The 23,153-nt window shown below is 47.4% G+C and overlaps 1 protein-coding gene across 1 annotated transcript in view; it reads left to right on the top strand.

The window, feature by feature from the left end:
* Positions 1-23,153, top strand: part of GRIN2A (glutamate ionotropic receptor NMDA type subunit 2A) — a 388,418-nt gene that overhangs the window by 290,326 nt on the left and 74,939 nt on the right. Inside the window, exons 3-6 of the mRNA XM_060260719.1 lie at positions 10,912-11,026; positions 19,006-19,211; positions 20,863-21,031; positions 22,179-22,332. Coding sequence (XP_060116702.1) covers positions 10,912-11,026; positions 19,006-19,211; positions 20,863-21,031; positions 22,179-22,332 — 644 coding nt within the window. The remainder of the gene's footprint in view (positions 1-10,911; positions 11,027-19,005; positions 19,212-20,862; positions 21,032-22,178; positions 22,333-23,153) is intronic.

Genomic DNA, 23,153 nt, shown 5'->3' with positions numbered 1-23,153 from the left:
CACCTGTCTGTGCAGAGGGCTGATTGGCTAGCCTCTTTAATAGTCATAACAGTCTTTGCCATGACCTTACCCGCCTTTGCAGAATGCTGATAGGCTGGGCTTTCTTCCAATCTGCTTCCTCATCAACCAGGGCAATAATTCAAAAATGCAAGAAAAAGGCACTTCACAGACATCTAGAAGAAGAAGACAGTAGAGTTATACCCCGCCCTTCTTTCTGAATCAGAGTCTCAGAGCGGCTCACATTCTCCTTTATCTCCTTCCCCCACAACAGACACCCTGTGAGGTGGGTGGGGCTGGAGAGGACTCTCACAGCAGCTGCCCTTTCTAGGACAACTCCTATGAGAGCTATGGCTGACCCAAGGCCATTCCAGCAGCTGCAAGTGGCGGAGTGGGGAATTAAACCCAGTTCTCCCAGATAAGAGTCCACGCACTTAACCGCTACACCAAACTGGCTCTCATCCACACTCTTGATCAAGGAATTACTTGATCAAGGGATTACTCATGATGGATGAGGAAAAAAACAATCTGGAGAGATTATACCCGGCGTAGACAAAATGGCCTATTCCACAGAACCAAGATCTCAGAGACAGTTCAGGATGTTCATCATTTATGTGAGGGGAACTCAGTACGTCTATCCCAGGGGTGTCCAATTCCAATCCCAAAAACCTTTATTGGTATAACAACCAGGGTTGTCAAACATATGGCCCGGGGGCCGAATTAGGCCCTCGGAGGGCTCCTATCAGGCCCCTGAGCAACTGGCTGTCATCTGCTTCCTTCTCCCTCTCTCTTGTTTCCTTCTCCATCACAGCTTGCTTTGCAAGGCTTGCTTAACTGCACAGGAGCTACAGAGGGAAGCCTCTATTTTCTCCATTGGCTGAGGCTGCTCCCTTGGAGAGGAAGGGGGGAGAGGGAGAGCTTGCTTTGCCAGGCTCTCTCAATCACACAGCAGAGTGACTGAGCCAAGCCTCTCTTTCTTCTATTGACTGAGGCTCCCCCCCCCTTCCTCATCCCCTGGGGAAGAAGGAAAGAGCCAGAGCTTCCTTTGCCCAGTTCCCTGGATCTCATGGGAGAAATACAAAGAAAGCACCTTTAAGGTCAATGAGTGTTTTAAGGGTTTTCTTTTTTAAATCTTTAATTGTGTTTATTTGCGTCCTTTAAAAAGTTTATATCTCTGCTACCTAATCTTAAATCTGAAACACATGGCCCAGCCCGACATGGCCCAGCCTGACAAGGTCTCAATTATTTCAGATGCAGCCTTCATAACAAATGAGTTTGACACCCCTGGTCTATACAGTTAGCAGCTGTTGGCATCCAGCAATCTGGTACCCGGGAAGAGCAAAGGAACAGAGTTCAGAGTCAGTCCAGATTAGGGCAATGCCCAGTTGCTTCTGGAAGGTCCTACATGGCTCAAGACAAAAGTTGAAATGTTCCAAAAGAGCATCCTAAAATTCCATCACCGACGCTAGAAATAACCCCGCTCTTAAATTACCAGATAACATCTCTGAAGAATTTATTTTGAGCCCTCAGTGCTGTATCTGTGGATCAAATATAACCGCTCTCCCCCCACCCCCCGCTCTGCCCAGTTGCTCCAGAACAAGACAAGGAGTAGATGGGAACCATCAGTTAGCAGTATGAAACAGAGGAAGGACTTAATAGCTTTTCAGGCTTGAGAAATTGCAGCCCGGTTGCTGCTTTCCGTATTTGCCAACACGTTCCTATCGGCCCTCATTCAAACAAATGGCAGGCACATCTGAATCCACTGCAGAGAAAGAAGAAGAAGAAGATGATGATATTGGACTTATATCCCACCCTCCACTCTGAATCTCAGAGCGGTCACAATCTCCTTTATTTCCCACCCCCCCACAACGGACACCCTGTGAGGTGGGTGGGGTTAAGAGAGCTCTTATAGCAGCTGCCCTTTCAAGGACAACTCTTGTAAGAGCTTTGGCTGACCTAAGGCCATTCCAGCAGGTGCAAGTGGAGGAGTGGGGAATCAAACCCGGTTCTCCCAGATAAGAGAGCTCTGGCTGACCCAAGGCCATTCCAGCAGCTGCAAGTGGAGGAGTGGGGAATCAAACCCGGTTCTCCCAGATAAGAGAGCTCTGGCTGACCCAAGGCCATTCCAGCAGCTACAAGTGGAGGAGTGGGGAATCAAACCCGGTTCTTCCAGATAAAGGAGCTATGGCTGACCCAAGGCCATTCCAGCAGCTGCAAGTGGAGGAGTGGGGAATCAAACCCAGTTCTCCCAGATAAGAGAGCTCTGGCTGACCCAAGGCCATTCCAGCAGCTGCAAGTGCAGGAGTGGGGAATCAAACTCGGTTCTCCCAGATAAAGGAGCTATGGCTGACCCAAGGCCATTCCAGCAGCTACAAGTGGAGGAGTGGGGAATCAAACCCGGTTCAGCATACTCAAGATTGCTACAGCACAGACATCGTTTCCAGTTTTTGATGCAGTAATTCAGAACAAGAGGTGTCAGTTATCAGGGACTGTTAAATAAACAGCATATTACAAGAGTGCTAATGTTGTTTTATTTTGAGTGGTTTTTTTTTTTTTAAAAAATTCTTAAATTGTGTTTTTCTTTGTTTGCTACCGGGCATTACAGTTCATGCTACACTTGGCCCAGCTCGATAAGGTCTCATTTATGTCAGATCCGACTCACATAACAAATGAGTTCTACACCTCTATTCTAAGCTGTGAAGTCTTGTGGGCAAAAATTGATATTGCCTTGTCAGAGCGTAAGAGGCCTCCTTACTCTGCACTCTCTTGTGAGTAAAAAATCTACTTTGTGAGCTACTGGCATTAGAGCTACTGCATAAATGGGTTTGCTCTGGGGCCATCGTTCTTGAGCTAAGACAAAAATGTGTGAGCCAGAGGCTAAAGAACTGTGAGCTAACTCACACTAACTCAGCTGAGAGAGAACATTGGTCTTGGAGTCCAGACGTTGTAAGCTGTGAACTTTGTGTCTGCATGAAAAGTCATTGAAATCAAGTTCCATTTAACAGCTTGACAATTGAAGAAGAACATTTGGAGTACTGTGCGGTCTCATTTGGAGTACTGGGTGCAGTTCTGGTCGCTGCACCTCAGAAAGGATATTATAGCATTGGAGAAAGTCCAGAAAAGGGCAACTAGAATGATTAAAGGGTTGGAACACTTTCCCTATGAAGAAAGGTTGAAACGCTTGGGACTCTTTAGCTTGGAGAAACGTCGACTGTGGGATGACATGATAGAGGTTTACAAGATAATGCATGGGATAGAGAAGGTAGAGAAAGAAGTACTTTTCTCCGTTTCTCACAATACAAGAACTCGTGGGCATTCAATGAAATTGCTGAGCAGACAGCTTAAAACGGATAAAAGGAAGTACTTCTTCACCCAAAGGGTGATTAACATGTGGAATTCACTGCCACAGGAGGTGGTGGCAGCCACAAGGATGGTAAGCAGTGGGGTGCCGCAGGGCTCGGTACTGGGTCCCATGCTCTTTAACTTGTTCATAAATGATTTAGAGTTGGGAGTGAGCAGTGAAGTGGCCAAGTTTGCAGATGACACTAAATTGTTCAGGGTGGTGAGAACCAGAGAGGATTGTGAGGAACTCCAAAGGGATCTGTTGAGGCTGGGTGAGTGGGCGTCAATGTGGCAGATGCGGTTCAATGCGGCCAAGTGCAAAGTAATGCACATTGGGGCTAAGAATCCCAGCTACAAATACAAGTTGATGGGGTGTGAACTGGCAGAGACTGACCAAGAGAGAGATCTTGGGGTCATGATAGATAACTCACTGAAAGTGTCAAGACAGTGTGCGTTTGCAATAAAAAAGGCCAACGCCATGCTGGGAATTATTAGGAAGGGAATTGAAAACAAATCAGCCAGTATCATAATGCCCCTGTATAAATCGATGGTGCGGTCTCATTTGGAGTACTGTGTGCAGTTCTGGTCGCCGCACCTCAAAAAGGATATTATAGCATTAGAGAAGGTGCAGAGAAGGGCAACTAGAATGATTAAAGGGCTGGAGCACTTTCCCTATGAAGAAAGGTTGAAACGCTTGGGACTCTTTAGCTTGGAGAAACGTCGACTGCGGGGTGACATGATAGAGGCTTACAAGATAATGCATGGAATGGAGAAAGTAGAGAAAGAAGTACTTTTCTCCCTTTCTCACAATACAAGAACTCGTGGGCATTTGATGAAATTGCTGAGCAGACAGGTTAAAACGGATAAAAGGAAGTACTTCTTCACCCAAAGGGTGATTAACATGTGGAATTCACTGCCACAGGAGGTGGTGGCGGCCACAAGTATAGCCACCTTCAAGAGGGGTTTAGATAAAAATATGGAGCACAGGTCCATCAGTGGCTATTAGCCACAGTGTATGTGTGTATATAACATTTTTTGCCACTGTGTGACACAGAGGGTTGGACTTGATGGGCCGTTGGCCTGATCCAACATGGCTTCTCTTATGTTCTTATGTGACACAGAGTGTTGGACTGGAGGGGCCATTGGCCTGATCCAACATAGCTTCTCTTATGTTCTTATGTTCTTACAAGAATAGCCAGCTTCAAGAGGGGTTTAGATAAAAATATGGAGCAGAGGTCCATCAGTGGCTATTAGCCACAGTGTGTGTGTGTGTGTGTGTATAATTTTTTTGGGCCACTGTGTGACACGGAGTGTTGGACTGGATGGGCCATTGGCCTGATCTAACATGGCTTCTCTTATGTTCTTATATTCTTAACAGAATTGAAATATCTTGAATCATCTAGGAGGGGCATCTGTATGAAGGCTGTAAAGATTTCCTGATCCCTCCTTTGGGCAAGATTTTTGCACATGAACTGACTGTGTGATGGACCTTGAGTTTCTGGAGGGTTGTAAGAGAAAAAGGTTGATCCAGTGATTATATACACTGGCTTGTGATAGAATGTTAAGTTGAAATTGAATGTACTAACTCTAAAAGCAGGCCTCGAATTCAGTGGAACAGCTCCTGAACCATTCTGAGAGTTCCCCCTCCTCCTCCCCACCTTGTCCATTGAATAGTAGGTGCAGCTGCATAACAATCCCTGGATGAGCTCCACCACCTGTTTTTCTACAAAACGACCCTTGTCTATAACGATAAAAAATTGTTTCTTAGTGGTTTTCTATATATGACTATTTTTATAGTAGAGGTTTACAAGATTATGCATGGGATAGAGAAAGCAGAGAAAGAAGTACTTTTCTCCCTTTCTCACAATATGAGAACTCGTGGACGCTCCATGAAATTGCTGAGCAGGTTAAAATGGGTAAAAAAAAGTCCTTCTTCACCAAAGGGTGATTAACACATGGCATTCACCGCCACAGGAGGTGGTGGCAGCTGTACACATACCAAGCTTCAAGAGGGGATTGGATAAAAATATGGAGCAGAGGTCCATCAGTGGCTATCACCACAGCGTATTGTTGGAACTCCCTGTCTGGGGCAAGTGATGCTCTGTATTCTTGGTGTTTGGGAGGGGGAAAGAGTGGGAGGGCTTCTAGTGTCCTGGCCCCACTGGTGGACCTCCAGATGGCACCTGGGTTTTTTGGCCACTGTGTGACAGAGAGTGTTGGACTGGATGGGCCACTGGCCTGATCCAACATGGCTTCTCTTTATGTTCTTCTGTGACACAGAGTGTTGGACTGGATGGGCCACTGGCCTGATCCAACATGGCTTCTCTTTATGTTCTTCTGTGACACAGAGTGTTGGACTGGAGGGGCCACTGGCCTGATCCAACATGGCTTCTCTTATGTTCTTCTGTGACACAGACTGTTGGACTGGATGGGTCATTGGCCTGATCCAACATGGCTTCTCTTAGGTTCTTATGTCTGAGGCAGTGATGCTCTGTATTCTTGGTGTTTGGGGGGAGGACAACAGTGGGAGGGCTTCTAGTGTCCTGGCCCCACTGGTGGACCTCCTGATGCCACTTGGGTTTTTTGGCCACTGTGTGACACAGAGTGTTGGACTGGATGGGCCATTGGCCTGATCCAACATGGCTTCTCTTATGTTCTTCTGTGACACAGAGTGTTGGACTGGAGGGGCCATTGGCCTGATCCAACATGGCTTCTCTTATGTTCTTATGTGACACAGAGTGTTGGACTGGAGGGGCCATTGGCCTGATCCAACATGGCTTATCTTTATGCTCTTCTGTGACACAGAGTGTTGGACTGGATGGGCCATTGGCCTGATCCAACATGGCTTCTCTTATGTTCTTAAGTGACACAGAGTGTTGGACTGGATGGGCCATTGGCCTGATCCAACATGGCTTCTCTTATGTTCTTATGTGACACAGATCGTTGGACTGGATGGGCCATTGGCCTGATCGAACATAGCTTCTCTTATGTTCTTATGTGACACAGAGTGTTGGACTGGATGGGCCATTGGCCTGATCCAACATGGCTTCTCTTATGTTCTTCTGTGACACAGAGTGTTGGACTGGAGGGGCCATTGGCCTGATCCAACATGGCTTCTCTTATGTTCTTATGTGACACAGAGTGTTGGACTGGAGGGGCCATTGGCCTGATCCAACATGGCTTCTCTTACGTTCTTATGTTTAACACTAAGACCCCTAGTTTGTGCTTTTGCAGTTCTGTGAGTGGCAGGCCAAAGGATGCCTTGGGATAGACCGAGGCCAGAATCCATCATCGAAGCCTAGTCAGTTGTCCTTTCTTGGTCAGCAAGGCAGGGACTTCTGCCCTCTCCTGTCCACCCACTGGCCCTTGCGGGATGATTCCCTTCAGCCCTGGCCTGCCCCGACATAACTATTGTACCGTTCTGTGAAGAGGAACCAAGCGGTTATGGGGCAATTCGTGGTCAGTTGTTGCTGGGCAAAGGAGGAGCTGCGTCGGGTTGACGGCCACCTTCCGGCGTGCTCATTTTGTTCTTAAAATTGGCTGCTGTCTGGAATGGTATCATTTATGTACTCCTTTGCTGTCTGCTCTTCAAGCTGGGAATCGTTGCCCGAGTAGTTCTTGCCAATCAGTGGATTGGATGTTTATGATGTGTCGGAGACTTTGCTGTTTTCAGTTCGGTTGTAAAACCAGCCTGCAGGGATCAGACACATTTTTATAGATCTTTGTATCTTCCTGCATTCAGCCCGCGTGCTTGGAGAGGGAAGGGTCACTCAACAGCAAAGACGGACGTGCATTTTTTGGCAATGCAGAGTCAAACTGTTATCTTCGGGTTGTATGCATGCTATCGGTGGGCTTTATCACACAGTGTAGTCCGTCCCCCTTCGAAAGCACCACAGCTCTCTGCAAATGGCATGATGCAAGTCGGCATTCTGGATGGGCTCTTGGCTTCATTGCTCATCAGTTTATTTAACCAGCTGTTGTTCCCTCCCCTCCCCAAATCCATTTATAAACCCTCCCCCATGGGATACTTGGGCTTCTCCATCTTGTTGACATGGAGGAGGCTTCATTGCTGATCGTGTATTCTTGGCTTACTTGTGCATTGATTTGCTTATCCAGGCCGGACTCTTCTCCGCTCCTCTAACCCAGGGGTGGCCAAACGCGGCTTGGGAACCACAAATGGCATGACTCTCAAAGTCTCCACCACCCCATCAGCCAGCTTGGAGAAGGCATTTAAAATTAAAGTTGCTTTCTTTCCATCTCTCTTTTCTCCCTCTCTCCTCCATCTATTTTCCTTCCTTCCTTCCTTCCTTCCTTCCTTCCTTCCTTCCTTCCTTCCTTCCTTCCTTCCTTCCTTCCTTCCTTCCTTCCTTCCTTCCTTCCTTCCTTCCTTCCTTCCTTCCCTCCCTCCCTCCCTCCCTCCCTTGCAGGTCTCAAACATCTGACGTTCCTATCTTCTGGCTCTCAAACATCTGATGTTTATTCAGTGTGGCTCTTATATTAAGCAAGTTTGGCCACCCCTGTTCTAACCCATTCATAAATACTTTCATCAACGGCATACTTGGCTTTCTCTGTCTAGGAACTTCTGCCAATTGTGTACCGAGTTCGTTACAAGGTGCTGGTTATCACCTTTAAAGCCCTATATGGCTGAGGACCTGCCTACCTTAGGGACCGTCTCTCTCCATATGTTCCCAGAGAGCACTGAGATCTAGTTCACAAAATCTTTTGAAAATCCCTGGGCCAAAGGAGGCCAAGCGAAAAGCAACAAGGGAGCAGGCGTTTTCGATAATGGCACCCCAATGGTGGAATCAGCTACCAGAGGAGGTGCGGGCCCTACGGGATCTTAACCAGTTCTGTAGGGCTTGTAAAACCACCCTCTTCCAACTTGCCTTCTAAGGTGGAACCTTGGCAATGACATCGAGCCATCTTTATATACGTACTGAAATTGTAGCACCGTTAATTTACACCGATTTTAAATTATTTATTTAACTTAAATTTACAAATTGTATTTTAACTGCATTATTTTATTGTATTTAACTGTATTTATGTTATATCATGGTATATGTACCGTGTCTTGTAAGCTGCCCTGAGCCTGCCTAGGCGGGGAGGGCGGGGTATAAATAAAAATTTATTATTCTTATTCTTTGGATACTGCGGAGCTTAATTGCTCATGCCATATGATCAACGTAATTGTGCATCAGTTTGTAGCACAATTGGCTGTTGTCCGCCCTGCTCCCTGAATCCATTCGTAAACCCTTCCACCTGTGGCATACTTGGGCTTCTCCATCTTGGAAGCTCCTGTTGATACTGAGAGGTTTAGCTGCTCATCATGTACTCTTGGCTTACTTAGATCCAGGTGACCGATCATGTTGGTCTGAAGCAGTAGAACAAAGCAGGAGTCGAGTGTACCTTTAAGACCAATGAATTTTTATTCAGAACGTAAACTTTATATGTGTGTTACATGTTAAAAGGTAAATTAGTTGGGTGGGAAAAACTTCTGAGAAAGAAATGCCCTCATTTTGGCCCAGGCTCATACAATAGAGTGATTAACAGACATTCTCACATTTAGATAAAGCGAAAGGATTCTGGAAGATGATACAACAAGAAATCTCCAAAATTTTGGGTTATGACTTTAAGAAAACTGCAGGGACTTTTTTGCTTGGATTACAATTAGAAAAATTTCCAAAAGAAGACAGGACTTTAATTTGGTACTTGCTCTCAGCTGCTAAGACATTGTATGCGCAGCTGTGGAAACAGGGAAAAATACCAGAGAGATGGGACTGGATTGTGAAAGTTTTATCGTGGAGTGAGATGGACAAATTAACTAAAACTTTAAGAGACTATGATTTAGATATTTTCAAAAAGGAGTGGAAGAAATTTAAGGGATATATGGAGAAAGAATGGAATGTAAAAAGACATTGGACAATTTTTTAGTATTAATGAGAGAAGAAAAATTATTGAATTTTGATTGGTTAGTGGTACCTTTAGAATTGAATTTAAATTTATAACTTCGGGGAAATCAAATATTGGAGGGAGGGGGGGGTTGAAATATCATATGGGTTAGCATAGAAAAGATACAATTAAGTTTTGTAACCATATGTTATCAATAAATTGTTAAAACACAAACAGACATTCTCACATTTTGACATGTTACTGTTTTATTGCTTTCTCATACTCATGCCATTCAGAGCAAAGGTTTGCTCAAGTTGTTACTATTCTGTTGGTTCTTAAATTGCCATTTTGCATTCTAAACCGCTCCCTACCAGCTCTATGTAGCTCTGCTCTCTGTACCTGATTCCTCGTCCGATGAAGTGTGCTTGGAGCGCACGAAAGATTATGTTTTGAATAAAACTTGGTTGGTCTTAAAGGTGCTCTTGACTTACTTGTGCATTGATTTGCTTATCCAGCTTGGACTCCCTCCTCTCCTCTAATCCATTCATAAATACTTTCGTCAATGGCCTACTTCACTTTCTCTGTCTTTGGACTTCTTTTGATACCGCAAAGCTTAATTGTTCACCACGTACGACCAGCTTAATCACACATCAGTCTGCTTATCCAGCCACACTTCCCTCCCCTCCCCGAATCCATTCATAAATGCTTTCACCCATGGCTTTCTGGGCCTTCTCTGTCTTTGAAGCTCTTGTTACTGCGGAAGTTTAATTGCACGACACGTACTATTGGCTTTATTACGCATCCGTTTGCTTATCCAAAGAGCCCCATGGCGCAGTGGTAAAGCTGCAGTACTGCAGTCCTAAGCTCTGCTCACGACCTGAGTTCGATCCCCGGTGGAAGCTGGGATTTCAGGTAGCCGGCTCGAGGTTGACTCAGCCTTCCATCCTTCCGAGGTCGGTAAAATGAGTCCCCAGCTTGCTGGGGGGGAAAGTGTAGATGACTGGGGAAGGCAATGGCAAACTACCCCGTAAAAAATCTGCTGTGAAAACATTGTGAAAGGAACGTCACCCCAGAGTCGGAAACAACTGGTGCTTGCACAGGGGACTTTTCCTTTCCTTGCTTATCCAACCATTGCCCCCCCCCCCCGAATCCATTCATCAACACTTTCATCCACGGCATTGATAGTTTTCTCCATCTTTGAAACTTTTTGTTATAAGGCAAAGGGATAATCTTTTGATCCTTCTTCCTCTTTGGGACCTTTATCTGCAAACGTGGGTTTTTGCACTGAGGGCGGAAAGTCACGGATCTTCCCTGTTCTCTCTTCCTGTCCATTCATCTGTCTGAATTGCATTAGGCATTAGGAATACGTGGCATCCTGCCATTGCAACATGAGCCACATCGACATAATATTTTGGCCGCCTTTTCAAAGGACTCTTTCCCAGTCCCTTTGGGCTCTGCTCCTTCATCCTTGCTCAGGAATTACGTGCTGTCGACCTTAGTGGGACTAATTCCCAAACGCGGACACGGAGGATTGGCTTTCGGCCCGAAAAGGGGGGCTTTGTAGCAGAGAGAGGATTTATTGCCCATGTTTTATCGCAGTGAATCCAATGGCTGAATTAGCTCGCTCATTAATTGTCGGACGGCTCGTTAATTTTCCCTTTGAACGTTTCTTTTTCTTTCTAGGTTTATGATGAACGTGACCTGGGAAGGGAAGGACTTATCCTTCACCGAAGATGGCTACCAGTCGCATCCCAGATTGGTGGTGATCGTGCTGAATCAGACCCGGGAGTGGGAGAAGGTGAGGCTGGCCTTGAAAGGGACGCGGGGCTTCTTTCCTCATAAAGTTCTTGTTGGGTTTTGCACAGGGGGAAGAAGTAAGGTGGCCGTCTCTGGGTTGGGAACCTCCTGGATATTTGGGAGTGGAGCCGAGGGAGGGACCTCAGCAGCATACGAGGCAACAGACTCAGTCCTCCAATGCAGCCGTTTTCTCCAGGGGAGCTGATGTCTGGAGATCGTTTTTAATTCTGGGAGATCTCCAAGCCCCACCTGGAGGTTGGCAACCCTAGGAAGAAAAACTTACGGGGGTGGTGCCGTTTGTGCCTCCTGGAAAGCGCTTGAGATCTGGCAGGTCGGAATTCTGTGATCCTCTCTGACCCAAGGCACTCTGGGAATGAAGGCCCGTTGGGCTGGGTTCTGGGCCATGTCTCTCTTTGCCGGAAGACAGGCAATGCGTGTTCAGTGTCGTCATCTGACTGCATCCAGCCGCACAAGATGAGGGTGAGTGCCAATTTTGTGTAGTGGAGAGAGCCAGTTTGGTGTCATGGTTAAGAGCAGCAGACTTTAAAATGGAGAACTGGGTTTGGTTCCCCCCTCCTCCACATGCAGCCAGCTGGGTGACCTCGGGTCAGTCCCATTTCTCTCGGAGCTGTTCTCTCAAGAGCAGTTCTTGAAAGAGGTCTCTTAGCCCTACCTCACAGGGTGTCCGTTGTGGGGAGAGGAAGGGAAGGAGACTGTAAGTTTGGTGTAGTGGTTAAGTATGCAGACTCTTATCTGAGAGAACTGGGTTTGATTCCCCACTCCTCCACTTGCACCTGCTGGCATGGCCTTGGGTCAGCCATAGCTCTGGCAGAGGTTGTCCTTGAAAGGGCAGCTGCTGTGAGAGCCCTCTCCAGCCCCACCCACCTCACAGGGTGTCTGTTGTGGAGGAGGAAGGTAAAGGAGATTGTGAGCCGCTCTGAGACTCTTTGGAGTGGAGGGCGGGATATAAATCCAATATCTTCTTCTTCATCATCTTCTTCTTCTTCTAAGCCCCTCTGAGAGTCTGAGCGAAGGGCAGGGTATACGTTCTCCTCTACCTCCTTCTCCTCCTCTGATGATGAATCGGTTGAGTCGAGGACCCAACTGTGCCTTGGGAGAGACGTGATTTCTGTTGCTCTGCTGGTCCCGCATTGCACAGGCACGCAAAGAGCGTTGCACTGTGGAACATGTTACAGATGTTGCTTTTGTACGAAGGCATGACTCAGCCAAGACCTTGCAGCAGAAGTAGCTGGCGAACAGGAGCAAAAGCAGCCAGGAATCTGGAGCTCCCAGCTCTGTCCTGGCAAATGCTGGGGGAACTCCTTTTTTATAGAGCAGGGCTGGCCAAACTTGCTTAACGTAAGAAACATTTGAAAATGTGACGCATCGCCATCTTCTATCTTATTTGGTAGATTTAACAGGATCGAGTACTCTAATAGACGCTGTCTTTGTAATCCCAAGTGTATTGAAGCTGTTTCTCATGTATTATTGAACTGTCCCCTTTATGATGATATTCGTTGTATATACCTGAATGATATTTTAGCAGATATGTTGGGCTGTGCTGATTCAGGCAAAGTCCACAAACTTTTAAATGACACTTGCGCTGAGGTAACTTTAACGGTTGCTAGATTTCTCCAACAGGCCATGGAAATCCGACAGAGAATGGTTCTGGAATGACCACATTTTTATTTGTTTTAATTATTTAATTTGGCGAAACTTGACGCATATATATTTTACTTATTTTATGTATATTAGCTTCCCTACGTACTCTATTATCTAGGATTTTATATTATTTATATTGCTATTTTACTGCTAAATCCGTTTTATGCCGATAAAGGCTTGCTGTTGTTGTGACATAAGAAACACGTAGAATAGACATCTGATGTTTGAGAGCCTCAAGACATGAACAAATATTACACGCACGTCTTTATTAAAACTCTATAAAGACTTTCTTTGCACAGAAATATAAAATGTACACGCACACACCCCATTTAAATCACTGACCACCATTTGCATCACTCTCTCTAACCTTGACACCAGTCTGCATTCCCATTCCAAAAGGTTGTCACTCTCTGACGACATATATATATTCTCCTCAATATCTATACAGCCTAGGACTGGGCTGTCAAACATGTGGCCCAGGGACTGAATCAGGCCCCCAGAGGGCTCCTATCAGGCCCCCGAGCAACTGGCTGTCATCTGCTTCCTTCTCCCTCTCTCTTGCTTCCTTCTGCGTCACAGCTTGCTTTGTCAGGCATGCTCAATTGCACAGAAGCCACAGAGCAAAGCCTCTCTATTCTCCATTGGTTGAGGCTCATCCCTTGGGAAGGAAGAGTTTGCTTTGCCAGGCTCTCTCAATCGCACAGCAGAGCTACTGAGCCAAGCCTCTCTTCCTTCTATGGGCTGAGGCTCCTCCCCCTTCTGATCCCTGGGGAAGGTAGGAAAGAGCCAGAGCTCTCTTTGCCCAGTTCTCTGGATCCCATGGGAGAAATTCAAAGAAAGCACCTTTAAGACCAACGAGTGCTAATGTTTTAAGCATGTTTTATTTCAGGGTTTTCTTTAAAAAAAATATTTAATTGTGTTTGTCTCTGTCCTTTATAAAGTTTATATCTCTGCTCCCTAATCTTAAATAGAAACACAACATGGCCCGGCCTAAGAAGGTCTCATTTATGTCACATCCGGCCCTCATAACAAATGAGTTTGACACCCCTGGCCTTGGACCTACCTATCTGTGGGACCACCTTGCCCCACCTGTTCCCCAGAGCGCACTTCGATCAAGTTCTCAAAATCTTCTGGTTGTCCCTGGGCTAAAAGAAGCTAGGCTAAATTCCACCAGAGCCTTCTCAGTGGCAGCTCCAACCATCTGGAGCAACCTCCCAGAAGCCATCAAGGCCCTGCGGGACTTTTCGCACATCTGCAGGGCCTGTAAGACTGAATTGTTCCGGATGGCGTGTGACATCTAAACGGGAGAGGGCTGCCACTCCACCGGGACTTATCTTGTATTAGTACCAACTGTTTAGGATTCGATGCCTTGGAGAGAGGATCCTGCCTTTAATAGATGCAGGAGCACCACTGTGGTTTTATTTGTTTGTTTTATGGTTATGGTTTTAATATTGTTTTAATGTTGCCTCTGTTTATTTTATACTGTCAGCCGCCTTGAGTCTTCATGGAATGGACGGGATATAAATCTAACAAAACAAACAAACAAACAAACATTTGGCATGCAAGGACTGCGCAGTTTGCAAATAGCAGGGGACACATTTGAAACTGCACTCCAGCCTTGAAAAGCCAGCATACTGAAGAAGATGATTATATTGGATTCATATCCCACCCTCCACTCTCAATCTCAGAGTCTCAGATCAGCTCACTTTCTCCTTTACCTTTCTCTCGCACAACAGACGCCCTGTGAGGTGGGTGGGACTGAGAGGACCTTTCAAGGACAACCTCTGCCAGAGCTATGGCGGACCCAAGGCCATTCCAGCAGCTGCAAGTGGAGGAGTGGGGAATCAAACCCAGTTCTCCCAGATAAGAGAGCTCTGGCTGATCCAAGGCCATTCCAGCAGGTGCAAGGGGAGGAGTGGGGAATCAAATCCAGTTCTCCAGGATAAGTGAGCTCTTGGCTGATCCAAGGCCATTCCAGCAGCTGCAAGTGGAGGAGTGGGGAATTAAATCCAGTTCTCCAGGATAAGAGAGCTCTGGCTGATCCAAGGCCATTCCAGCAGCTGCAAGTGGAGGAGTGGGGAATCCAACCCGGTTCTCCCAGATAAGAGAGCTATGGCTGACCCAAGGCCATTCCAGCAGCTTCAAGTGGAGGAGTGGGGAATCAAACCCGGTTCTCCCAGATAAGAGAGCTATGGCTGACCCAAGGCCATTCCAGCAGCTGTAAGTGGAGGAGTGGGGAATCCAACCCGGTTCTCCCAGATAAGAGAGCTATGGCTGACCCAAGGCCATTCCAGCAGCTTCAAGTGGAGGAGTGGGGAATCAAACCCGGTTCTCCCAGATAAGAGAGCTATGGCTGACCCAAGGCCATTCCAGCAGCTGTAAGTGGAGGAGTGGGGAATCAAACCCGGTTCTCCCAGATAAGAGTCTGCACACTTAACCACTACTCCAAACTGGCTCTGGGAAGGGAAGGCACTGAATCTTCTTTGCAATGCACGTTTTTCACATGCAGAAACTTCTTGTTAACATCTTGGTGGGGGGGGCACAAACTCTGTTCTCTCACACCCCTTCAAGGGGTAGCCATCTCCAGAGAGGCTTCGTTTTGAATATTATGGCAGTTTAGTTTGGCATCGAGAATCAGGGCCCTTCCCCCTGGCGGTTTCCTCTTTAGGAGTTCCTGTAAGTTTAGTGGCTCCAGACTTTATCTGAACACATTTGGACTATAAAGTCTTTTTGTTAAAAAAAAAAAAATAACAAGATTAAGAGTGATAATTGATTTCAAACAAACCCTGGGCACTCAGTGCAAAGATGAATTTTAATAGAGTGTTCTTTTTCAGTGGTTTTATTTGACATTCCTCCTTTAGAGGTGCAGGAGCAAGCTGGAGGGGTCAGGAAAGCGTCTCATCACCAAGAAGGCCTTCGTTTCACACCTTTGCGTGGAGCATAGCCCTCTTGCAACCTTGGCATTTGGTTTCCCAGCGATCCCAAGTGAGGTGGAAAGGCTGGAACCTGAAACTCGATTTAGTTTCTCAATTAATTTGCAGTTGCCGCTCGGCCACGTCTTCGGCGTTCTTATTAATCTCATCTGTAATGAAACAGGGGGAGGAGAAAGAAGCCTAGTGTTGCTGGTCACATAGAATCATTTCTATATCCCCCTTACGCTATCATTCCAGGCCCGAGTCACGCTCTCTCTCTCTCTCTCTGTCTCTCAGCACTTTCTCCCAGTGCTCAAGGGCTGTTTCAGCTTGGAGAGATCGGGAAGTTTTTTTCCATATGGGCCATAATTAAAACTGAAGAGCGTTAACTCACCGTAATCACAATTCCTGGCGCATAATAGCCACAATGTTCAAGAATGTTGGGGTGGGGTAGAGGAAATTTCAAGGGCACAGCAATGTACTGGAGGCCTCTTGACAAATGTGGAAATATATAATGAGTTAAGCTGAGCTAATGATGGGGGGAGGGCACCGATCTGTTTGGGTGGCCCCCCCTAGTAGCGGGATTTGGGCTGCAGAATCAGGCTGAGGTGTCTGGAGGATGAGAAGATGGTGTTGATTTCATAGAATCATAGAGTTGAAAGGGAACCCTCCAGGGCCTGATCCAACCTCCTGCACGATGCAGGGACTTCACAAATACCTCCCTCCCCACATCCCCAGTGGCCCCTGTTTCATGTCCAGAAGATGGCAAAAGACCCCTCCAGGATCCTTGGCAAAACTGGTCTTTAGTTGCACCCTTCAGTTGGTTGCACAACTTCATGGTAGACAGGCCTCTCAGCTGTTAGTCATGGTGGCTATATGTGGCAGCAGTGTGGTGTAGTGGTTAGATCTGGGAGACCCGAGTTCGAGTCCCCATTCTGCAGTGGGAGCTCACAGGGTGACCTTGGGCCAGTCACTCACACTCTCAGCCTAACCTACCACACAGGGTTGTTGTGAGGATAAAATGGAAGTGAACAGTGTCAGCCATTTTCAGCCCCCCTTGGGCTGCAAGTCAGTGTGGCATGGTGGCTAAATGCTTTGGGCTAGGATTCCAAACCCCTCTTGTGCCCTGGAAGCTTGCTGGGTGACGTTGAAGAAGACGATGACTGCAGATTTTACCCCATCCTTCTCTCTCAGTCAGAGTCTCAGAATGGTCACAATCTCCTCTACCTCCCCCCCCCCCAAAAAAAAACAGACACCCTGTGAGGTGGGTGGGACTGAGAGAGCTCTGACAGCAGCTGCCCTTTCAAGGACAACTCTGAGAGAGCTCTGGCTGACCCAAGGCCATTCCAGCAGCTGCAAGTGGAGGAGTGGGGAGTCAAACCCGGTTCTCCCAGATAAGAGGCTGTGCACTTAACGACTACACCAGACTGGCTCTCAGTCACATTTACTCAGCCTAACTTACTTTGCAAGGCTGTTGTGAGGATAAAATGGAGGAGAGCAGAAGGATGTTAACCCGTTTCAAGTCCGCACTGGGGAGAAAGGTGGGGTATAAAGGAATTCAATAAATTGGAGCAAAGAGCGGGGGATGTAGATGAAGGAAGTAAATGGAGCTTCCACAGCCAGAGGCAGTCTCTCTTTTGACTGCTCGATAGACAGACAGCAGGGAGAAGCTCTTTTGCTACCCATCTGATCAGAACAGCTGACGTAACCCCCAAAGGGTTCATTTGCGTCCTCCGAAGCCCCGTGGCTGCTGATAAGTTTTTCTTTGTCTGTTGTATGGCTGGACATCTCCCCTTCCAGTCGTAGGATCTTGTGTGTTAATGACATTGTATTTGTCCTCATCAAAAATGGGTCTCCTTCCGGTAATTGTTCCTTCCCTTTTTTCCATCCCTGCACCCCCCCAAAAAAACTGGACCTGTGCAGTAAAAGAGGACGTCATTCCGCTTAGCCAACACTTCAAGCACTCTTTTGAGAATTACGTCCATGCTTATAAAATGGAAAGATCTATGAATATCTTTTAGTGCACAATAAAGGGGCATATTCATTCCTTCCCACTGATTAGTGCTGTTCCATTGTGTTCCTTCTGGGGCGAATTTTATACCCAGCCTCTCTCTCTCTCGTCCTTCCGACGGCCAAAACGATGAGAATCCGCTTTAGTGTTTTACTTCTATCCTCTTAATTTTGATGGCTCAACTGAGCTTTCTGGAATTGATCTATGCGAGGAGAGGGTAGTTGATACGGAATTCCTAGCAGTGCTACCAAAAAGGAGAGTTACCTCTTGTGAGTAAGCTTGTCAACTTCCAGGTGGGGCCTGGAGATATCCTGGTTTTGCAACTGATCTCCAAACAACCCAGAGTGCTCCCCCTGGAGAAAAAGGCATATATGGAGGGGTCACTCTCTCTGACCCTAAATCTCCATTAATCTCCCAACCAAGAACTGGCAACCTTCTTTTGGAGTCACTGGTTTTATGTACCTTTTAGGAAAACAAGTCATCATCTCTCTGCCTCGTTGCCCCACAAGCACCCCCATAATATATCACCAGTCTACCCTGCAAGATTGTTGCAACACTGTCCTACTTTAACAGAGCTGTTGTGAGGCTTTTGCAGAGTTTTTTTGAATGCTCCGGAGCAGTGTTCCCTCTAAGCTGAGTTAGTGTGAGCTAGCTCACAGATTTTTAGCCTCCAGCTCACACGTATTTGCCTTCGCTTAGGAAAAATGACCCCACAGCAAACTGATTATATTCAGCCACCCACAATGTTAATGCTAGTGGCTCGCAAAGTGGAATCTTTGATCACAAGACTCCACAGCTTAGAGCAGGGGTGTCAAACATGTGGCCTGGGGGCTGAATCATGCCCCTGGAGGGCTCCTATCAGGGCCCTGAGTAACTGGCTGTCATCTGCTTCCTTCTCCCTCTCTCTTTCTTCCTTCTGCATCACAGTTTGCTTTGCCAGGCATGCTCAATTGCACAGGAGGTACAGCGTAAAGCCTCTGTTTTCTCCATTGGCTGAGGCTCCTCCCTTAGGGAGGAAGGGGGGGAGCTTGCTTTGCCAGGCTCTCTCAATTGCACAGCAGAGCTACTGAGCCCAGCCTCTCTTCCTTCTATTGGCTGAGGCTCCTCCCCCTCCTGGGGAAGGAAAGAAAGAGCTAGAGCTTCCTTTGCCCAGTTCCCTGGATCCCATGGGAGAGATACAAAGAAAGAGCTTTTAAGACTAGCAACTGCTAATATTTTAAGGGTTTAAAAAAATAATTATGTTTGTCTGTGTCCTTTATAAAGTTTATATCTCTCCTACCTAATCTTAAATAGGTCCGCACAGAGCCCAGCCCAACCAAGTCTCCTTTATGTCAGATCCGGCTCTCATAAGTAATGAGTTTGACACCCCTGATCGCTTCCACTTTTGCCTCTCAGGTGGGGAAATGGGAGAACAAGACGCTGACCCACAAGTATTCCGTCTGGCCCCGCTTCAATTCCTTCAATGACAGCGACCCCGACAACAACCATCTCAGCATCGTCACCTTGGAAGAAGCCCCCTTTGTCATCGTGGAAGACATGGATCCCTTGACGGAGACGTGCGTGAAGAACACCGTGCCTTGCCGGAAGTTTGTCGTCATTAAGTAAGTCCACAATTAAGACGCTGGTTGCTTGATGGATTCCCCCCCCCCCCAGCTGTTTCCCCTCTCCCTTTGCTTTTTCCCCCACCCTGGAAAGCCTTGAAAGAAAATGCAGGGAAGGCTACAGGACCAAAGAATGGCCTGCTCTTCCTTCACCTGCAGATATCCAAGGCCTTCCATAGGCTGCGTTGTTTCTTTAAAACCTTTATTAGCCGCCTTTTCACCTTACAGAATTCAGGTTGCTTATGATCTAAATAAAATAGGTCATAAAAGCAGAATTAAAAACAACAAATTGATCCAGTGCAATCTGAAAGGGCCAGGCACACCTCCCTGGGGAAGTGTTCCATAATGGTGGGGCTGTGACCAAAAAGACTCTGTCCCATCTATCTACCAAACAAGCTTCTTTGGTCAGGAGGGACTGTCCCAATGATTACCCACTGGGCTTCTATCCCTGCAAATCCCAGTCGGGTGAGATTCGTGGAGGACAGCTCTATCACTGGCTACTAGCCCTGGTGACTGAGGGGGACCTCCACATTCAAAGGCGCTAAGCCTCTAAATCCCAGAGCCAGGAGGCAACATCAAGGGAACGTCTTGGCCTCTCTGCCCTGCTGTTGGCCCTCCTGGTTGGGCACTGTGTGAGACAGGATGCTGGACTAGATGGACCCTCCCTGGTCTGATCCAGCAGGGCTCTTCTGATGTTCTTCTCAGGGGAAGGCCTCAGCCTCTCTGCCCTGTTGTTGGCCCTCCAGAGGAACTGGTTGGCCACTGTGTGAGACAGGAAGCAGGACTAGATGGACCCTCACTGGTCTGATCCAGTAGGGCTCTTCTGACATTTTTATGTTCCAGTTTGCATGAGATTTTGTTCTGTCACCAGTCTAAGGTCCCCCTGACCGCTACTTAAGAGGAAAGTCATAGTGTTGCAACTACCTCTGTCTACGGCAGGGGTGAGGAATCTCCATCCCGAGGGCCGTATACGGCCCTCGAGATCACTTGGTGTGGCCCTCAGGGATTGCTGGACATAGTTTGCCATGTGGCAGCCTCCCTGGGGCCTGGCTGGCCAGCGAGAATCGTGGGGCCCAATCACGCTGTGCATCAGCCTCCCCAGGGCCAGGCAGGGATCACAGGGCCCAGAAGTACTGTGCGGCAGCCTCCCTGGGGCCTGGCTGGCCGGCCGGAATTGCTGCAGGGTCTGGAAAAGTTACTGTCACAGTTCAGTTTGCACTTGATTCTCCCAGAAGGTGTGGCCTAATATGCTAATGAGTGTGTGACCTAATATGCTAATTTTAGGGGATATGGTCTAATATGCTACTGAGTCGTGCTGGGCTTTTTCTACAAAAAAAGCTCTGGACCTCTTCATTTGCTTAGGGTGGCAGGCCGGGTGTGTGTGTGTGTGCCAGATTAGGCTTTCCTCACATGATTTCAAATAGAAAAACAATTATTTGCATTAATTTTGCTGGCCTGAATCATTCTCCCTTGGCGGAGGACTGTTTTTTAAGTTGATAATTTTTTTATGGCCCGCGAATGATGTTATAAATATCCATATGGCCTTTGGCAGAAAAAAGGTTCCCCATCTCTGGTCTACAGGGACTGGGTCTGAGACCCTTTTTTCTTGGGCCGAAAAGCATAACCGTTTGTCATCTGTTTGTGGCTGCAGCAACATCACCAAGGAAGGGAGGAACGTGAAGAAGTGCTGCAAGGGTTTTTGCATCGACATCCTGAAGAAGCTTTCTAAGGCCATCAAGTTCACCTACGACCTCTACCTGGTGACCAACGGGAAGCATGGGAAGAAGATCAACAATGAGTGGAATGGGATGATTGGGGAAGTAAGTTCAGTTAGGTAAAAGAGCTCTTCGGCTCAGCACTGGCCTGCACGCACTTGGTGTTGACTTGGGATGCCGCCGGGGCTCTGCCTGTGGAAACAAATTGCGCCGAATCACAATGCAAACAACATATTCTCATCAAAATAATACAGTACCACAATATAGGGTCAAAATGCATGTAGAAGTCACCAGTGTGCGGACTCTTATCTGGGAGAACCAGGTTTGATTTCCCCACTCCTCCACTTGCAGCTGCTGGCATGGCCTTGGGTCAGCCAGAGCTCTCTTATCTGGGAGAACCGGGTTGGATTCCCCACTCCTCCACTTGCAGCTGCTGGCATGGCCTTGGGTCAGCCACAGCTCTCTTATCATGGAGAACCGGGCTTGATTCCCCAGTCCTCCACTTGCACCTGCTGGAATGGCCTTAGGTCAGCCATAGCTCTGGCAGAGGTTGTCCTTGAAAGGGCAGCTGCTGTGAGAGCCCTCTACAGCCCCACCCACCTCACAGGGTGTCTGTTGTGGGGGAGGAAGGTAAAGGAGATTGGGAGCCGCTCTGAGACTCTTCGGAGTGGAGGGCGGGATATAAATCCAATATCATCATCATCACCATTACAATAGCCAAACTTCCAGGACTCTTGTGTCACTATCTCTTTAAATTTCTCTTTAAATTCACGCGCTGCAGAGCTCTTTCACTGCAAGCAATTATAACTTCAATAAAGATGGTCCAAAGTCTACCTCCTATTCGAGAGCTGTGCTCTGAAAATTTTTTTTTCACAGAAGCCCCAAACCTCTGTCTTTGGGCTGAAATTGTCCTAGACTCCTCACCACCACCTCACCCTTTCCTCTCCAGTTTGGTGTAGTGGTTAAGTGTGTGGACTTTTATCTGGGAGAACCCAGTTTGATTCCCCACTACTCTACTTCGCAGCTGCTGGAATGGCCTTGGGTCGCAATAGCTCTTGCAGAGTTGTCCTTGAAAGGACAGCTTGTGGGAGAGCTCTGTCAGCCCCACCTACTTCACAGGGTGTCTGTTGTGGGGTGAAGGGGTGGAAGGTAAAGGAGATTGTGACTGCTCTGAGATTCAGAGTATAGGGTGGGATATAAATCCAATATCATCATAATTTTCTTCCTCTTCTTCTTCTTCTTCCACCCTCAGGTGGTCAAAAAGCAGGCAGTGATGGCTGTGGGGTCCCTTACAATTAATGGGGAACGTTCAGAGGTGGTTGACTTTTCCGTGCCGTTTGTGGAGACTGGGATCAGCGTCATGGTGTCCCGAAGCAACGGCACTGTGTCTCCATCAGCTTTTCTGGGTAAGTTTTTTCTCTTTCTCCCTTTTTTGTTCCCATTTTTCTATAGACAGATTTGGCTTTGTTATCTTGTTTTCCACCCATATACTTCGACGGGTTTAACTTTTTGAAAACAAATGCCATACAGAATAGCTCGCGCCTCCGTTGACACATTTCTGTCGGCTTTTAAACGGCACATTTCATAAGTATCGGATGGCAGACTTATCTGCTTAATACAGTGCTGAAGACAGGGCCAGTTTAGCAGCACTGGGCTTCCAACCTCATGGCTTTGACTACTTCCTGTTGAGCATCCAGGGGGCTGCCACGATTGCCCTTTGGGTACCCAGCAGCAGGGGTGGAATTCTAGCACGTGCTCCTTTGCATATTAGGCCACACACCCCCTGATGTAGCCAATCCTCCCAGAGTTTACAAGGCTCTTTTTTGTAAACTCTTGAAGAATTGGCTACACCAGGGGGTGTGGCCTAATATGCAAAGGAGCTCCTGCTAGAATTCCAACCCTGCCTGGAAGCTCTCGGAGGATTGGCTACATCAGGGGTGTGTGGCCTAATATGCAAAGGAGCTCCTGCTAGAATTCCAACCCTGCCTGGAAGCTCTTGGAGGATTGGCTACATCAGGGGGTGTGGCCTAATATGCAAAGGAGCTCCTGCTAGAATTCCAACCCTGCCTGGAAGCTCTTGGAGGATTGGCTACATCAGGGGGTGTGGCCTAATATGCAAAGGAGCTCCTGCTAGAATTCCAACCCTGCCTGGAAGCTCTTAGAGGATTGGCTACATCAGGGGGTGTGGCCTAATATGCAAAGGAGCTCCTGCTAGAATTCCAACCCT

Source organism: Heteronotia binoei, chromosome 20, assembly GCF_032191835.1.
Source record: "Heteronotia binoei isolate CCM8104 ecotype False Entrance Well chromosome 20, APGP_CSIRO_Hbin_v1, whole genome shotgun sequence".
In the NCBI taxonomy this organism is placed as follows: Eukaryota; Metazoa; Chordata; class Lepidosauria; order Squamata; family Gekkonidae; genus Heteronotia; species Heteronotia binoei.
Note: the sequence above shows the minus strand (reverse complement) of the source record. Positions and strands in the feature narration are given on the sequence as shown.